The sequence below is a fragment of the Cygnus atratus genome, chromosome 18 (genome assembly GCF_013377495.2).
Source record: "Cygnus atratus isolate AKBS03 ecotype Queensland, Australia chromosome 18, CAtr_DNAZoo_HiC_assembly, whole genome shotgun sequence".
NCBI lineage: Eukaryota > Metazoa > Chordata > Aves > Anseriformes > Anatidae > Cygnus > Cygnus atratus.
Window position 1 is genome coordinate 13,019,850 of NC_066379.1, and position 18,742 is coordinate 13,038,591.

The window sequence follows — 18,742 nt, forward strand, 5'->3', positions numbered from 1 at the left end:
TCCCTGTGACCACCGAGCTAATTCAGGGAGTAAAGATTTATGGTTTCTGTAGCATGTTGCTATGTCCAGGATATGTTCAGTGATACTTCATTTAAGTGGACTTCATGAATGTGTGCAGCAGCTTTTGTTGATAAGGAAGGAGGTATCAGTGGTAGCCCGTATTTGATGGTGTCCTCATGTGGAGTAAATTTTTTTTTTTTTACCTGACCTGGTTAGGGATTAATGAAAAACTGAAGAAGCTTTTTTTTTTTTTTCTTAAGCAAAGGCAGTTATTTTTTAATTAGCAAAACTAATTTGAGTGTTAATGCAGAAACTGTTGTTATAAGATTGTGTTTGAGCAGCTGGGGATGCTTGATCATAATCTGGCCAGAACCTAACACAGTGGTCTATGTTGGTAAGATTTGTAGAGGGAAGTCTGTGGGGAGAGATTATTTTAGTGTTTAGAGCATGGCTGTGTGTACCATCCTCATCCATAAGCTTCTGTCATTTGAGATTTCAGTGGGTGAGGGAGAAAAGAAGAGTTCTGTCTCTGTTCCCTGCCATGAACATATGATCTGTATACCGTTTTCTGGGACTCCATTGTAACCTTGTCGGCATTACTTCCTAGCTGAGTTGAAATTTCAGCATTGTTCCATCTTCTGCATGGCTCCCAAAACTGCTGACAAATAATGCATTATTTCTAATGGAAGCAATGTAGTATAAGAAAAGCAAATAAGGAACCTTTAATAACAGCAACAACAACACTTCTGATAAACAACACTTCTGATAAAGACCCATTGTGGAAAATGTAGAAAGTGGTGTTCAAGTATTTACTTTTTTGTAAAGACTGAAGTCTCAACCAACTTAATCGGGCTCTCTGAGGTTCTTACATCATATCCTTCATTACATTCTACCTGAAGGAGGGAATGGGAAGGCAGTGTGTTCCACATGATTAAGTATTTTGGCTTGCCACTCTCTTGTGAGAGCTGAGGGTAATACAAGTAAGAATTTCCTTTTTCAGTAGCCATTAACTGTGAATGTGCAGTATGGTGAAAAACGCATTGGTACGGGACTGAACCGTATCTCTCTGCTGTTAAAGAGCAAAGATAAAGTATTCTCTGCGTTGCAAGTGAGTTTTGTACTTCAGCTGATACTAGTTTGGCTTTTGTGTTCTTACTGATCTATGAATTCAATTCAAGGTTTCATAGGACCTGATAGAACAGCCCTGCTTTAGATTATCTTACAGGTTAACTTGATCAGCCTAAATTAATTAGATAGGAACAGAAACTTGCTAATATGATATATCAACCTCTAAGAGAAATGTATGACATTCAGTGGTTAGAAGTTTGGTAAACTCATAATGCAAATAAGACAGTTTCTTGAAAGCAAATAAATGATTTAGCCTTGGGATTTTAGTAGGCATTAAGTCATAAACTCAAGATAACTTTATTAGCAAGAGATGGCCTAACTCAAACAAAAATTCAAGTAGCAAGATCTGAAAATCTGTCTTATGTGGGAGATTGGATTTGGTAATTGTGTTACCCTTCATCTCACAGAGGTTTTCTAATACTTATGCACACATAGCTTTGACTAGTATATACCACCCTCCTGCAGTTTATGTAACTGAAGTCTGTGTGTACATAAAGTCTGTGTTGTGTAAATACATGCTGAAATCTGGGATTTATTCATTTAATTCTCTGAAATGTCATAAACTGGCTGCCAAATAAAGGCAGTTAGTTTTCTTTGTCAGATGAACTATTACTGCTTTTTCTTACATGCCTCTGAAGATAGATTTAAATACAGGAATCCAGTCTCCTAGAAGTCCAAAGATCAAGGCTCGCTTCATCAGCATTCTACATTGCAGAGTACTGCCTTCCTCTACTTCCATTAAAGTTAAATAGTGTATTTCTTCTTGAAGGTTTTTGAAACAGAAACAAAATAGGACATAATCTTGCTGAGTTTGCATGCTGCAATTTTTTTTTTATTAGAGATAAGCCAGGTAACTAGCGTACTGCCCAGCGTGAAAGCAATCCCTAGTTGGTTAATGTAGGTGCAGGTGTGCCCAGCATAAATGGCAAATGGTTCTGCTTTATGTATGTTGTAATAGTGCCTCCTGACTTGCAACCATTGGTTGTTAAGAAATTGATACACTGGTCATTGTTAACTCATTGATTGCAATCTATTAATTATGATGTTCTATAATGTCTATTGAAAGTTCAGGTTGCATCTCTTTTTCATTAGTGTAGTGATTTGTAGTTAGAAGCACACCGGGAATTTTGTGTTGCAGGGCCTGACTGAACACTAGTCCAGTCCTATGTTAGGAGCACTTTAGTCTTCTGCCATACAGTGGGCCAGGAGACAAAAACATGTGTATGTCTCTTGGTATTGCTTATTGTTAAGAGGAGATGGGGACAAATATGCCTTAAATACTAATTCTGTACAGATGTATCCATTTATGACTCTCAACTACAATGCCCTTCCTGAATTCGGGAGCCTGAAGCCAGCTTGATCTTTTCACACTGGTGATTTGGGGATGAGACTGTGTACTTAGGAGACAGGATCTAAAATCAAACTGTCTGGTTAGGAATATAACCCAGATCACTCACATTAGCACCAGTCCACTACTGTCTTACAATAGTGAATGTTTCTCATGCAAAAGCCTTTTCTGACTTTGTGAATTTTCTCTGGCACAGTGAATGGGAGAACGCTTGATCTTCCTGATATTGGGGGGGGGGGGGACTGCAAAAAGTGGGAAGGGTCTAAGTGAGCAGTTGTAAATGCTACGATTATGAACATTTAGCTTTTTATTAAAGAGGGGCTTTTCTGAACTATGTTCGGAACACTTTACAAGTGTGTATCTGTGCAAGGGAAGGAGTGGAGTATTTCCATGGGAGATAGGTGGCATGGTTTTAAATTTCCATTTTTAAATAAGGCAGAGAGGCATTATTTTTAAACTTGGTACTCCCACACTAATCGTGAGCTCTTTGATAAATACCACACTCTTTCCCTCTCCTGGGTTTCTGTGCTAGTTCCTGTTCACAAGGTGAAGTAGAAAGAACCTTCCAGGATAGTGTCTAAACTTGAATTAAATACAAGGGTAGTCAGAAATTATGAAAGCTACTGAAAGACTTGGTTAGCAAGTTGAGTAAGGCTTGGAAGATGCTATTCTGAGAACACCATGGAAAATATTTTGTTGTAATAAAGAACAAATGAAATGGGAAGACTCATTAGGAGAGTTTGAACTACTTTTATTGTCACAATCTGTAGAATGCCACAACTGTTAGGCAGTATTTAATTCAACTTCCAAATGGATATGAAGTTCTTAACTCTTGTGATCTCTCTAGAGGACTTGAAGTGGGAATGAATGGCAAGAGCTAGATAAAAGATTGTTAAATGTAGCCAGATGTTCAGCTAAAGATATGCATAATCAGCTGATAGACAATGTGCCTGCAGAAATTGTATGGAAAATTTGAACACAGACTAGGAAAGCACAAGGGTGAGTCTTATGAGGGTAGGCCAAGGCCTCAGCTTCACATGTGGTGCTCTGCTTAGTGAGCTAATGATCTTGTGAGCTCTCTTAGTGTTAGTGGTATGAGTGAGACTAGTTCCCCATGGTTTAAATAGGTCTACAGTTCCTAGCAGTTTGGTCTCTTTAGCACACTGTTCTAGTCCATGTATTAACTCATGACTCTATGACATAGTTTGTAATGCAGGTTAGGAAATATAAACTGGTGATGAGACCTCTAAATCCTGCCTGAGCTTCGGGGGGGGGGGGGGGGGGGGTGCACACACGTACATATGGATATAGACATATATGCATAAGATGGGCACAGTTCTTGAAACATTTAAAAAAAAAAAAAGTTAAAAAAAAAAAAAAGGGGTTCTCTAGTTACCAGAGCATGCTGTTATTTCTGTGTTCCTGAAAGTTGTGTTGTTTTTTGTTTGTTTTTTTTAAAAAAGATCTTTAACAGCTGTTTTGGTATGGGTATAGGTATATATTCTCTGTTTCCAGCAATGTATAGTGCTTTGTAGCCCCATGATGCTATGTGCTGGGTTTACAGCTCATTTCCTTTCAAACTCAGCGTAACTTCCCAAAGGAATGTCTGGGAGGCAGGTTAAGACGCTCCATAATTAGGATTCTAGAAAGCATACTGAACACAGACAGCTGCACTGACTGAGTGCCTAGGAGACATGCAAAGCACATGGAGGGGGAAAAAGATAAAAGGCAGAGTAGGGTTTTGTATGTGTAGAACTGCAGCAGGTTTTGAAAAAGACAGGCAGGGTAGGGTTTTGTATGTGTAGAACTGCAGCAGATTTTGAGGCACTTTTTCACAGCGCTTATCGTATGGAAAAGAAACAGGATCATGTAGTTATGAGATGTGGGCAAGGACCAGTTCATAGATGCGGTTCTAATTTAGCAAATTATTTCAGCAACCCCTCTCTATGAAAATAGAGATTTTATTTTCCTCCTGACCTTTAGCTTGGGGGACAGCATTAAGCTTTAGCATACTGTATAAAACCAGTAACTGTTAATCCACAGTGTGGTTATAGCAACGTATTACATGTTCACATTTTTCAAAGTACCCCAGCTTCCTTTCTGCGGTGACAATATGGCCTTTTGAAACTCAAGACAGACGTGCCCTTTTCCATTAGTGACAGAGTCATTAACATGATTATTTTTTAACACTCCAGGAGGTTGTTCTAATATATGAAATTTATTCCTCACTATTAAAAATGTGACATGAACGACTAGTAAACTTACATGAAAGCAGACTGTGACGGCAGCACATGGTTGCCCCACCAACCCAAATGCAGCCTTTTCAGTCTTGAAACACGAGAAACTTAATTGCATCCTTTTTATTTCAAATGCAGGAAAATCCCTGAGTAAGCAGCGTTTTAATTAAATAAACGTGTCCAGAACTTAAAATAAACCTGTGGAACAAGTTCACAGAGCTGAGAGTGCTCTGGAGATGGCAGTTTCTTTGGCCCAGGGAAGCAAAGGCCTTTCAGAAGCTCTTTTATTATTCATTTCCAAAGCTTCACAATGTGGTGGCATCAGCCTCCTTCAGTACAGCTGTCTCCCCAACATCCACATCTCTCTGACTGATCTCTGGGTTTTGAATTGCTGTTTGACTGCTCTGCCACAAAAGAGATTTTTCATATTTGGTCTTAAAAAGCAATCCGTGACCTGAAGAAGCAAGGATGAGGAGAAAAATGGAAAGGAAGGGGGGGGGGAAAGAAACTGAAATGAACGCACTGGAAAACAGAGCAACTCCTTCCCTGTAGCTAGAAAAAATGGGTCCTAATGGTCTGGTCTGGAAAGAACACATCCCCAGATCTTGGAAGAAGAACTCCCACACACACACTAGAAAGTGCATACTCTTAATTGTACTCTGTAAGTTTTTAGCTAGCTATGGATGTATAATTTAACACTTTTTCCCACCTCCCTCCCCTTCTCTCCCCCCCGCTTAAAATAACAACTATATTATATATGGAGATGAGACTCAGTGATTTCTAAGGACAAAATTGATAGGAACAGCTGCACTTACCAGGACAGTCTGCTGTTTCTTTGAATGCTCTTTTCTTACAGCAGCCACGGCACATGTTAAACACACATTTATTGCCCTGGGTGGGGTGGTGGTGTAAAAAAGCTTATATCAGTTTATTAGCGAGAATTCATTATTTAACTCCAATAAGCAACACTCCAGCTCTGTACATTCAGACCTTTGGAAAACACCTGGACTCATACATTAGCCAGTCACACCTCTGTATAATGAAGGTGACAGAGCTGCTGTCACGGAGAGTGAGGAGGATGGTGTCGCAGCTATTAGCGACAGTTTATGCAGAGGAAACAAAAATAAAAAATACATAAATCTACCATCCACTTCTGCAACAGCACTAATCTGTTGGGCAGCCCAAGTTACATACCATAAGCAGACAAATGTCACAAGCACTTTGGAACAAGAGTTACGATATTTGTTACAGTATTTCTGTATTTCTTTACAAAAGCACTACCTGAAACAAGGTACCTGACCAGAGATGCTTGGTACCATCTGAAACTCTGCCTAAAATAAATAAATGTTACCACATCAATTACTGCCCTTTTTTTTTTTTTCCAGACTAAATACACCAAAGTATAAAAATATAAGGTATGACCCTTCTTCAGGGGAGGGCAGTAATTCAGTTGGATATTTTACAGCTCGGCAAAACCAGACTAGGTGTCTCGAATGCTTTACTCACCCATGCTTAATGAGCTTTGAGTTTTTTTTTTTTCCCATTAAAATAATCTTTTAAAACAAAACAAACAAACAAAAAAAAAGCCCTTCTCTGTAGCCCTTACATGACAGAGCTTAGAAACTTAGCACCTAGGGAAAAAAAAATACAGACCCCATTCTAAAGACTCGAAGGGCAGCCTGCAACATTACAATGATTGAAAGGCAAAACAAAAATGAGTCCAAGCCCCATTTCAAACGATGACAGTTGAACCACCAAGCTGTGTTAATTGGCCAGCTATGAAACAGGATGGCTTTGAAAACAGGCTAGATGAAAGCGCAACATTTTCCCACTAATGAATGCATCAAGAAATCTATTTCTGTTGCTGCAGTTCAAAACTGGGCCCTAGTTGGCTGCTGTTTATTAGGTGCTGTAACAATGTCCCAAAACAGACATACAGCATCTGTCACCAACCCCTTTTTCCCCACCCCTGCCCCCTCCCGAGCTGCTACAGCTCTACTGCTTTTTCAGCTAGGACACAGAATTGTTTCTTGCACTTAAATCCTCCTTGTATGTCTATGTATGCATGTATGTCTATGGTAGCAGCGGTAAACACTGCTCACTCAGCTCAGTGACATTTCCCTGTCTGGGAAAGAGCTGTATTCCCCAAGGAAAAACAAAAAAAAAGAACACCACCACCAAAACAAACAAACAATTCCACAAAACTGCTTTTTTCAAATACCTATGCTATACATAATGTGGAAAATAGCTGGTTTGTTAAACATTGCTAATGATGAATGTTCATGTTCATCTACTAGCTGAAGTTCAAAAACACAACTGAGAGTGACTAGGTGCTCATTCTTATTCTGATTAAGGACATAAATCCAAAACAAACAAAAAAAAACAGATGCTGCCTGATACTCGGTACAAACCATACTGGATGATGTTTAGAGTGCTTGTATTAGTAAACTAGTTATTAGACCAGTTATTTAAATACTCAATCCTTGCAGAAAACACCCACCATTGACCCTAGCGAAAGGGGTTTTGCTGTAATTTCACAGAATAGCCATGTGTAATTACTGGATGTTTGGAGATTTGTTTCCAAGAGCTCCTGAGAGTTTTATCCAACTCAACTGTCTCAGCAATAAATATCCTCAGAGCAGTAAAAACTGTGTTTTTTGGAAAGGCAAATGATCTCAAAGCATCTACATTTGTGTGAGTTTTATGCAGCACCTTCAATTCAGAAACTGGTTACAGTTAATAGCTAAGAGGCTTTTGCCTGCACATGGACATTTTCCCCGTCCCCCAACATATCACCAGAACTTAGCATGCATACATTAATGGACATTGGTATGGCCCTACCTCAGGATTTCATGGAAGTGCTTTAACAGACACTGGCACTGACTTACCTTAGGGTTCCCACACTGATCACATTTTGCATATTTGGCTGGAAAAGACAGAGACCTGATTTCAGCAATAGTGTTTTCATATGGAAAGAGTAAATTCAAAAATTCAGGATCAGACAAAGCTTGGTGCCTCTCCAGCCACAGGGGGACTCTTTGAGATAGAAATACAGTACCTCAAAAAATTGTGCAAAGAAGGTAAAGATACATTGACTTTTACAGTGTGTCTAAGCTATATGCATAACAGCTATAAACATAACAGTTTTAAATCTCAGATCTAGTGCAAAAGAGGAGGAAATTTGCTTGAAAAGCATATGCAATTTCAATTTCAAATACTAGCAACTGATAAAATTTAATTTGTAAAGTATTTGGAGCTTAAAAAGTTGCTTGTAGTGGACATTGACCTACTTCTTTGATGATTAGATAGCTTTCCTAATGAATGCAATTTGAATAAATGTTGCCTACTACCAAAGTTTTCCTATAATGCCCCATCTTTAAAAAGAAGTTTCTACAACTACATAGACAAGAAGAAATAGTGGCAACTTATGTCAAAGTTAATACCAGCAACTTCCCCTGTATATATGCCAATAGATGGAACTTACGTTTTAAAGATGGATCAAAGCTTTTATTTGGATTTCTTAACTTCTTTTTTTGCTTATTCTTTGATAGAAGCTCAGAATTTCCATCTTCATCCTCTTCCAGAGCACGTTTCCCTCGCACACCTTTTTCAGTCCCCTGGTTCCATTCTCCTTGCATCTCTCCTTTGGCCTGAAATGGTGCACATCATTATAAGTTGGCTGAAGGGAAGATGTAGGTGTTCCCTACAATGAGCAACATCCCCATGAACAAAACAATAATCAAGAAAGTAAAGGAAAAGCCACAATAAGTATAACCAAGAGTTTTCATTTGTTTTTAAATGTATGTAAGCTCCTAGAACAGAACTGAAGGACTCTGCACTGACAGCATGAGCAGGAAAAGCATATGTGTACCTGGTCATGTTAAAATAGGTAACTCACCCTGGCCTGATGTATGGCTGACAGATCCAGTGGAAAAAGGCAACCCTTCTTTTGGCTTTTCTCCTTCTTTCTGATTAGCTATTTCTTCCTGCAGCGTAGAGTTACAGTCAGTTTTCCTGTAGTTCTCAGGAAATACTCTAAATAATGCCTCAAACTCCAGGAAACCACAAAGAGTAATTTAAAATAATTGCTACTGAGAGTTAAATATAGTCAAAAAACCTCTAGTAAGACAGATGAAATGACGAAGATTTGTAACTCCTAAATCAGCTTTCACCGATGCAAAGCTGTTTGGGCTTAAGGGGCTGGTACTGTAGTAAGCTACCCATATCACAGTTCGCAAGCCTCGAAGTTCCAGTGAGGTGGCTAACAGACATCAACTGTGTTACATACATGGTATGTTCCCACCAAATGCAGACAGAGTTGTTCTGGGAGATTAGGGCCCATCTTGGTACCTGGCATCGTAGCTTCAGCTCCCTGTTGACATCTACAATTCCCTCTAGAGTCTTCACTTTTGCTAATTCTTCACGCAGCTGCTGGTAAACTTGAAGCCTGAGACAAATCCCAAACATCAAGTCATGTTTATTCATTATTGCTAGTCTAAGGAGATCATCTAAAAATGTCTTTTATAAAAGCTTTTTACAGATTTTTCTCACTGCATTTGCCTGTGGTAGCAGCTTATCTTCTTTCTTGTAAGTCCAGAAAGAAGCACAGACACCTGCTACTCTTTCAGGTAAATACTTGCAAGTTTGGGCACGTAAACAAGATACTCTAAGATAAGCTAACATAAACATACCGTGCATCAGCTACTCAGTAACTGCCCATGACCATGCTCTTACTCCACAATAAATGTGAGATAGCTTGCCTCACAATGAATGAGAAGTTAGTTAACTCATGTTTGCCAAAGTGCATGTATGCATATAGGCAATTACCACACAATAGCAGATGTGCTGCAAGCTCACACCCTAGCTTATCGCGTGGTAACTTGTTCATTCCCCAAGCCCTGTTTCCCTGTAGTGAAGGGTAAAGGCTTCAGCCCACATTCTCTCCAGGCAGGTCCAGGAAAGAAAACGTTGCAACACACTAATTCGGGTCAGACAAATTCTTGTATAGAATCATAGAATCGTAGAAACACAAGGTTGGAAAGGACCTACAAGATCATCTAGTCCAACTGTCCTCCTATCACCAATACTACCTGCTAAGCTACTAAATCATATCTTGTATAGAAAAGCCAGACACTTGTTAAGCAGGAATACACCTGAAAACATTAAGTGTTTTCTGGAGATACTCACGTGTGATGCCAGAGCTTGAAGAGATGAGCCCTAACATAAGACAGTGGACAAGGGTACTTCTGCACTATCTCCAGATACTCCTCAGCCATCTCCCACACCAATGGATTTCGGCCCTCAAACAAAGCTGGGTTATGAAGATTACCTTCTAGGGAATGAAAAGAAACACTCAAACTTTCATTTCAGGATTATAATGGACAACAAAATCTGGGCTCTGTAGTTGGTCAGCTCTGTTGTGATTGTTCTGGCCAGTCACAGACACATCAGCCACAAAGAGAAACAAAGGGTCCATAAATTCTAGCCTGACTTCAGGATACTATATTTCACTGTATAATTCTTAATTGAGCACAATAGATCATACCTAATTAAAATATTAACCACAAAGGCATCTAACCTTTCCACAAAAACATTCAATAAAAGAGAAATCAATGCTTGGCCAATGGTTAAATATTTAGACAATGGTATGTCTGCACTCTCATTTGTTTGGCTTAAGTTTGCAAATACAGCGTCTCACTATGCCTTGCTCTAGTAGTTTGAGAAACCTTTTGTTAATCTGTGTTTTCTTAAAAATAAGATTCGACAATGTCCCAGGTATCACGTTTCATTGCTTTAACTGTGCAAGTGACTGGAAGCTTTTTCTGATGTCTATCCTATCTTCTTGTAGCAAGTAATACCACTTCTTTCTTATCCCAACCAAACATGAATCAGCTGCAGGAATCTTAATCAGTGGATACACTTACTGCATCAAGACCCATTCAAAAACGATTCCACTGATTAACCGATGCTGTGGAAATATTCCCAGACAGGAGTCCTGTATGTCTTTGTCACGTAATTAGACTTGAGCTATCGACTCAATGGTACTACAAGTTCAACACAACAATTCTTACTGTAAAGTGCTTCCTGGTCCTGGTAAGAGATAGCCAGTGTAAGAGGACAGATAAAGGCCACTCAGCTTTCAATCTAAGTTGTTCACCATGTCAGCCTGATGTAGGCTTTTAATAAATGCGTATGGGGCTGCTAAAGAGAGTAAGAAACAGTTTGTATCCTCACCTATTAACAGTAAAAGCTCATTTTCTTTACCTGCAGTCATGACACCATGCACTCCTGTCTTACGGATACATTCTTCCACATCACTGAGACACTGGATGTTTCCATTTGCAAACACAGGAATGCTCACGGCTTTTCTATACCAGTGAATAAAACAGATGCATAATATTGAGAATTAGGAAGGACTCTTTAGAGTCAATCCAGAAGTCCTACTCCTGTCACACAAATTCGCACTTCGGTGCCATTGCACTCACTGCTTAAAAAAAAAAATCGCCCTTCATAGTGTGCTAGCAGAAATCCATTAAGATTGGTACTGCTCACTAACCTGACAGCTTGAATGTGCTCCCAGGATGCCACGCCAGCAAGTGGTCCCTTCTGTTCTTTAGTACGGCCATGGACAGTCAGCAGCTAGAACACAAAGTTCCGTTTACTTTTTAAGTGTATGAACCACTGGAACAAATCCACTAACAAAAGATTTACTTTAACCCCGTGCATTTCATGGATGCTACTGAATTCCCAGTGCTATTTAAAAAGTGCAGGGCTGTTGGTATCACGGAAAGGTATTACCAGGTCACCTACCATGACAGAGTCCTGGGCTTCATTCATCTTGCTGCTCCATGGCACAACAAGGTCTTATCTTGGGAGAAGCTATAGATTTCCTATTGCATTGGCTCCTGTTTGTGATATATTGATCTGGCATGCCCCTCAGCAGAAGGCTTAAACACTGGCAGTACTTTCTCTAACTACAGACTGCCTCTGAAATTAAATCCCAGAAGGTTTGCTTATTTCTTAACTGGTGGTGGTGACCTTTGATACTACTTTTTTTATTTTTTAATATATATATATAGCCCTGTGTATTTCATACATTCACACTGCCTCCTGCAGTTCTTTGGTAGGCTGAGGTGCTCACCCACAGTGAAGATGTCACATGGTGAAGTGATTACAACAGAGACTGAACTCATGACCTGTTCCATATCACACTACTGAACTGCTTGCTGCCTATGACTGCTAATATATACAATCACATTATGCCCCATTTTCCTTCTCTGTAAAACAACGTAGCCTACTCATCTCCACAGTACATCAAGATCTGGTTGTAAGATGCTTTACACGGAGATATGTGTCCAATGCAAAAGTACAGGGAGCAGCTGCCTCCTTACCTGGCAGCCAGCTTTCTCCAGCATCTGTGCATACTTCACTGTCTTGTCAATTTCTGGGAAAACACGGATTTTGCATGTGATGGGAACAGAGAGCTTCTCGTTAGCCAGCAAAACTGGGAAAGATTGAAAAGACAGGTAAGTGGGCTGCACAATGCTATGAAGCGTGCCTATTCTCCTCAAGATCAGATACTGGGTGTGATGGAAAAAGCCTGAAAAGTTAATGCTATGCAGTTCTCACAGCTTAAACAATGAGCAATGTCCTCTGCAATCCTTATTGTAGAGGTTCATCAACTGATAGTAAACAATGATGCGCAAAACCTGCATTCTAATAAGGAGGCATTAAATGCTCAGCATTTAATAGATCTAACTCTTCCACCATATTTAACCTTCACTCTAAAGGACCTCCCCCCTCAAATCTTAACCACTGATACAGGTCTACTACTGTCACAGCATGTTGCATCTCTCCTACTCTGCCAACAACATTAACACTTGCTTGTCTAGATTTCCTACTAGAGATCCTTTGCTTCTTTCTAAATTATCATCCAAATAATTATGAGTAGAGCCTTGTCCATGACAACCAGCAGCTCATTGACTGTTCATGCTGGGGGCACCAGTACATGCTAGGGCCACCCAGCTGGAATGCAACTTTGCAGAAAAGGACCTAGGAGTCCTGGTGGACACCAAGTTGAACACGAGTCAGCAGTGTGCCCTTGCCGCTAAGAAGGTTAACAGAATTCTTGGATGCATTAGGCAAAGTATCACCAGCAGGTCGAAGGAGGTGATTCTTCCACTCTACTCATCGTTGGTGGGGCTGCAACTGAAGTGCTGTGTCCAGTTCACCTCCCCCCCCCCCCCCCCCCCCCCAGTACAACAGAGACATGGACATACTGGAAAGAGTCCAATGTAGGGCCACTTGGACTGTAAAGGGACTGGAGCATCACTCCTATGAAGAAAAGATGAGAGAGGGGGGACTGTTTAGTCTAAAAAAGAGAAGGCTCGGGCGGATCTCATCAATGTCTACAAATACCTGAAGGGGGCCTGCAATGAAGACAAAGTCAGGCTCTTGTCAGTGGTGCCCAGTGCCAGGAAAAGAGGAATTGGGTACAAACTGGAACACAAGAGGTTCCATCCAAAAATCAAGAAGCACTTTACTGTGTAGGTGACAGAGCACTGGAACAGGTTGCCCAAAGAGGTTGTGGAGTCTCCTTCTTTGGAGAGCTTCAAAAGCCATCTGGACTCAGTCCTGTGCAACCTGCCCTAGGTGTACCTGTATGCACAGGAGGAGTTGGACCAGATGACCTCCAGTGGTCCCTTCCAACCTCAACCATTCTTTGACTGAGGTAGGTTGTGAACCCAGTCAAGTAGGAAACTTAACCGGGTCAGGGTAAAATCTAGAACATCATGTTAAACTTCCATAGTCTTTACACAGGGCATGGAATTGGAATGCTACCAAAAAGAGGGCTAATGAAACAGCCAACAGAAAATGCTGAGCAGTGGCATGCCTGAAATTCTATTTTCATTTTCTTCCAGAGCTTAGATGCATAATGCATGAAGGCACCGGTTTTCTTCTAATCGAAATCCTAGAAGTTCTAGTGGTCAGTACTTCCTACCACTCTTTTGAAGGAGCAAGTGAGGTGTATACAGGTCCAAGCAGAAAACAGTACTGTGTGGAGAAGGAGGAAGAGGCAGAAGCTTTGCCCAGCTCTTACAGAATAGCCTAATAAGACAACTCTCTTACAAACCAAATGCCCTGTGTTCTCTTCTCGCCTTGAGGCTGTTCTGATTTACATCTTTCACTCCAAAGAGAAGCACCCTAACAACCGCATTACGTGATGGGCAAAAAAGCATTGTCTATCTTTCTAGGTTCCCAGCAGTGTCTTTTTGCTGTATATCATTCAAGACTCCCTGGACTACAGGGAACACAACAGAAGTAAGAGTCTATAACATCACAGTTCAGACACTTGCTTTGAAGTGGGGGGAAGACATTCTTGGCTCTATACAATGATCAAAAGCTTTCTTAAAAAGAAAGCAGTTCCAAATGTATTTATTTATATATATATGTGTATATATATACACATACAATATTGTTCACAACCACTACCAACATCTCAAGAACATCCTACACAAGTTTGAAGAAGAGAGGCATAATTTGTTAAGATGTGGACAGAAAAAGTACGCTGAGCTGATAACAAAAGGGCAACTGTAATGTCAGAAAGAAACACCCTCCCTGGTACTTGAGAGCTTCAAAGTTAAAAAGTAAGGTGCTGGGTATTCTCCTATTTCTAGAGTTGAAGAGCCACTAAGCCATCACTAGACTGGGATTTAAACGACTCACTTTCACCTAACGTGAAAGGTACAAAAGTCTTTTAGCAGACCTAGTTTGTAGTGGGATATCATAAAGTACCACGAGGGTGCCATTGGAATACAAATACAGTAGTAAAATAAATAAAATAAAATAAATACCCCCCCCAACCTTCCCCAAATAAACCTGCTGCACCCCTTATCCCCACAAAAACTAAGCCTCCTCTTACTGATGAATTCGTCCCATTCCCTCTCAAATTAAGCCTCTGAAGTGAGGCCTTTCTAAAGACTTACTCATTCTCTGGAGAAGATCCCATTCCTCTTGCAGAAATGCTCCATAGTGACCTATAATAAAATAGCATATGACAGACTTGTGCGGAACAGTAAGGTTCTGAAGTATACAGCTTTCATAAACATTCACACACAAAGATACAGACACTAATGCCTCACTGACAGAAACAGAGTTGTTCTGTCCTTCCCAAACTGGAAGAGTTGGATTGTTCTGTTTCCCATGCCATCCTAGATTTACTACGCTGGTTCTGGCTTTTGAAATATAACTACCTTTGCAATACTCTTAAGGGTTCAGCAGGTTTTATCCTCTTATATGCTAATGTGAATAAACTCTGAGTGTATCAAGGAAACAGGAGACACTAAGTGACAGCTTAGTATTATTTTAAATGTAGTTTTTTGAATTTAGGGTCTTTGATTGAAATCAGAAAAAAATCAAGCTCTTGCTAAAAAATGAATTTTTTGAAGAATATTCTAGATGTAAGAGTGATCACTCAAGAGAAGTAGGAATTATTAGTGTACCTAATTTTGCTTTAGGTATTACAAATCTGTACCTATTAAAGTGGATGCAATTAAGTCTGATTTCAACAGTACTGCAGCCACCCACACCAAGGCTTAATTTGGTCCTTTTGATGTCTTACTGCCAAAGTACACATTTAAAACATGCAATTTCTTTGTTTATCCAGGGCTCAGATTTGCACATACCTCTCTTTGCAATCATCTGGGGACAACCCAAATTTAGGTCTATGGCATCACAGTAATCCTGAGCCAACAGTGCTGCTTGGACAAACACTTCAGGGTCATTGGCACAGAACTGAGAAAGACAAAAACAAGTGGAAAAATCAGGCAATAGCTTTTTTTCAAGTACTGATAACATTATTTCTATGACATACTTACAAAGCAACCAGTCGCTACAAAAAATGGGCATAATATACACAGCTCGTAACAACTGTCATTTCTCAAAAAGATCTGTGACACCAGCTAAAGAGCCTCAAATTTCAAATGACAAAATGAGAAAGATAAGCATCAAGAGGCAAAAAAATATTTGCAGAGTATTTTACATGTGGCACCCATCAATAAGAGGAAACAACTCTTCAAATTCCCCGTACAACAAACAGCTGAAGCATTTGAATACATAAAAGGTAATGCAGAAGAAAGGAGTTACTTATGGTGTCTGTCTCAGGGTCTTGAGACAATTCAAACTTTGTAGATACTAATAAATACCATTGCCTCTAAACTGAATTGACCTGTGCAGAATGTGAAATAGACACACTGGGCTGTTAATCAAATGCTTGGTCACAAAAATAATTAACTTCACGCTTAAAACATTGAGAAAACATTGATTTGTTACAAACAATTACGTTAATTTGAAGCTGTTTTGTTGAAGAGGATAGAGACAGACCATTCTTCGCAAGTATTGTTTTAAACACATTTTCTAAAATGTTTTATTAACAAAAAATAATCCACTGTATCTTTAAATTTAAATAATATGGATTTAAACGGAAACAAATATGTGAAAAAGCATTACTTAAAACCCCGTAACACTTTACAAATCACAGCTGACACTGACCAAAGCCAGGAAAGTCATTTGCCTTCTCTGAAATGACAGAAAACCTCCAACCAAGCCACATCAACGTGTATTTTTACATGGAAAATAAATGCTCCAGGGAACAATGGGCTCATATATATCTCTGCCTGATCTACTTCCCAGTGCCTGTGACAAAACCCAAGCCTGTCCAGAAGTGTAAGAATAGCCCGCTAACAGAAAAGAGTACTGAAGAAAGAAGCTCCGTGATGGCAGATATCCAAGGTATTTTGGTGCCCTGTAGAAAAGAGGGTGTGAAGAACAAAGTAGATGAAAGCTTTACTTTCTGAATCAGAAAGAGGGATTTAGTTTGCTGTCTCCTTTTAGTACATTCTGATGGAATCATAGAATATCCTGAGTTGGAAGGACCCCTCAAGGATTATCTGTCAAACTTCTGGCTGTGCACAGGAACACCTAAAAATCAAACTGTATGTCTGAAAGTGTTGTCAAAATGCTTCTTGAACTCTGACAGGCTTAGTGCTGTGACTTCTTCCCTGGGGAGCCTGGCCGAGTGCCCGATCACCTTTTCAGTGAAAAACCTTTTCCTAACATCCAGCCTGAACCTCTCCTGTCGCAGTTCCATGCCGTTCCCTCAGGTCCTGTCACTGTCACCAGAGAGACGAGCTCAGCGCCTGCCCCTCCACTCCCCTTGCGAGGAGGCTGTAGGCTGCCGTGAGGCCTTCCCTCAGTTGCCTCTTTTCTAGGCTGAACAATCCAAGTGAATTCAGCTGCTCCTCATCTATCTTCATGTCTAGACTCTTCACCATCTTTGTCACTTTCCTTTGGACACTTTAGGTCCTCCTTATAATTGTTGTTGCCCCAAACCGCACACAGTACTCAAGGTGAGGCCACACCAGCATAGAGCAAAGTGGGATGATCACTCCCTTTGGCTAGCAATGTCGTGCCTGATGCACTCTGGCAGCTGCCAGGGCACGCTGCTGGCTCATATTCATAATCACACCATTCCTCTGCTCACACTGTCTTTCCCTGCATTATTCTCCAGCTCCACAGGCCCCTCCCTCATTGGGATGGAGTGGTAAGAAGTACCCGAACCTCACACAGCACTAGTAAAACAAGCTTAAAGGGGTGTACTTTTTCTTGCATGTGCTCTTCTGTCTCTTACTATAGCTAAGCACTGAGATCGTGGTTTCAGAGACCCATTTAAAAAACCGTGATTCTCCTAGACTGGTACAAGATCTGGAACAAGCCTTGACTCCAGAAAAGACCAACTGCAGTCTATCTTCAAAGACAAGGGGCAGAGGACTGACACCGTGTTAGAAGTCTAGTGCTTCAGGTCTTTGTGGTTAAGACACCAAATCCTCTCTGCTAGCCATGGGGTGAACAGAAAAACACATTTGTCTTCACGAGCTAAGTACTGTTCCTGGTACTTATTACGTGAAGAAAATGATTTTTCTGTCATACTGTACAACCACTTTGAAATCTGTGTAAAATGGACTAGTTTGTCCTCGTGAAGGTTTGGAGAACGGCTGAATTTACGAACATGGAGGGTGGATGACGAGGGCAAGGGCGCATTTGGCAACGTTGACTGACTTTAGCATTGTTGCCCAAGAGCACGCTGCAAGGCGAACCCCCGGGAAGCTCTTCCCGGCAGTCCCCGCCGCTGCTGGCGGCGCTAGGGCTAGCCCGGTAGGGGCTGCCGATTCGGGAGCGAACCGAGCGGTCGGTCCTAGCGCTCACCTGCACGATGAGCGGGCGGTCCTCGGGACAGGCCTCGCCGTAGAGGTTCTCGCGGCGGTAGTTGGCGTCCCTGAGGAAGACCTGGGCATGCAGCATCGGCGTGTAGCAGAGCTGGGCACCGTGGCGGCGGCTCAACAGCCTCCAGGCCAGCTCGCTCTGGTCCACCATGGGCGCCACCACGTAGTGGGCGCTCCGCAGCGTCTCCCGCCAGAAAGCCTCCCCGCGCAGCTTCGGCATCTCCCGCCCGCGCGGCGCTGCGGCAGCTGCCGCCTCGCGCCGCTGTACCGGGGCTCGCAACCGCCGCCTGCGGCCTGGAGGCGGGCGCGAACGCCGAGCCCTGGCAGGGCACAGAGGCGGCCGGACGGTGCAACCGCCATCTCCCTCCGGCCGGCTCAGCAGTGCAGCTGCGCACCGTCCCCTCCGGAAACCTCAGCGTTCCCGGCAGGGGCCGCGCGCGGAGGAGTCCTCACGGCGAGATCATCGCCCCCGTGAAGCAGCGCGGGGGTCGCGCTCACCGCGTGTACGGTCGCGGAGGGCGGTACCGGACGGGACGTTACAGGGCTGTTCCGATCCGAGGCCCTGCGTAGCCGCGCGCCGCCCCAGCCTGAGGGGCAGCTGCCGTGACGGCGGGCACGGGCGGCCTCAACGCCGGCGCCCGGTAGCGGTGCCACTGCTCGTGCGGCTCTCCCGCGGCCCGCTGTGATCCACCACGATGAGCCCCGTCCGCCGGTCGTGCCTCCCTTGGCGCGACCTGTGCAGCAGTAGT

At 41.9% G+C, this 18,742-nt stretch overlaps 1 protein-coding gene across 1 annotated transcript; it reads right to left on the minus strand.

Moving 5' to 3' along the window:
- Positions 1-1,875: 1,875 nt before the first annotated feature.
- DUS1L (dihydrouridine synthase 1 like) lies at positions 1,876-18,352 on the minus strand. The gene is given in 15 exon segments (XM_035568610.2): positions 1,876-5,167; positions 5,529-5,604; positions 7,602-7,639; positions 8,198-8,312; positions 8,315-8,363; positions 8,612-8,648; positions 8,651-8,699; positions 9,064-9,160; positions 9,901-10,045; positions 10,978-11,081; positions 11,270-11,352; positions 12,105-12,217; positions 14,700-14,750; positions 15,399-15,507; positions 17,977-18,352. Coding segments are annotated over 15 exon segments (1,452 nt in total). The 5' UTR covers positions 18,214-18,352; the 3' UTR covers positions 1,876-5,018.
- Between the last annotated feature and the right edge of the window lie 390 nt (positions 18,353-18,742).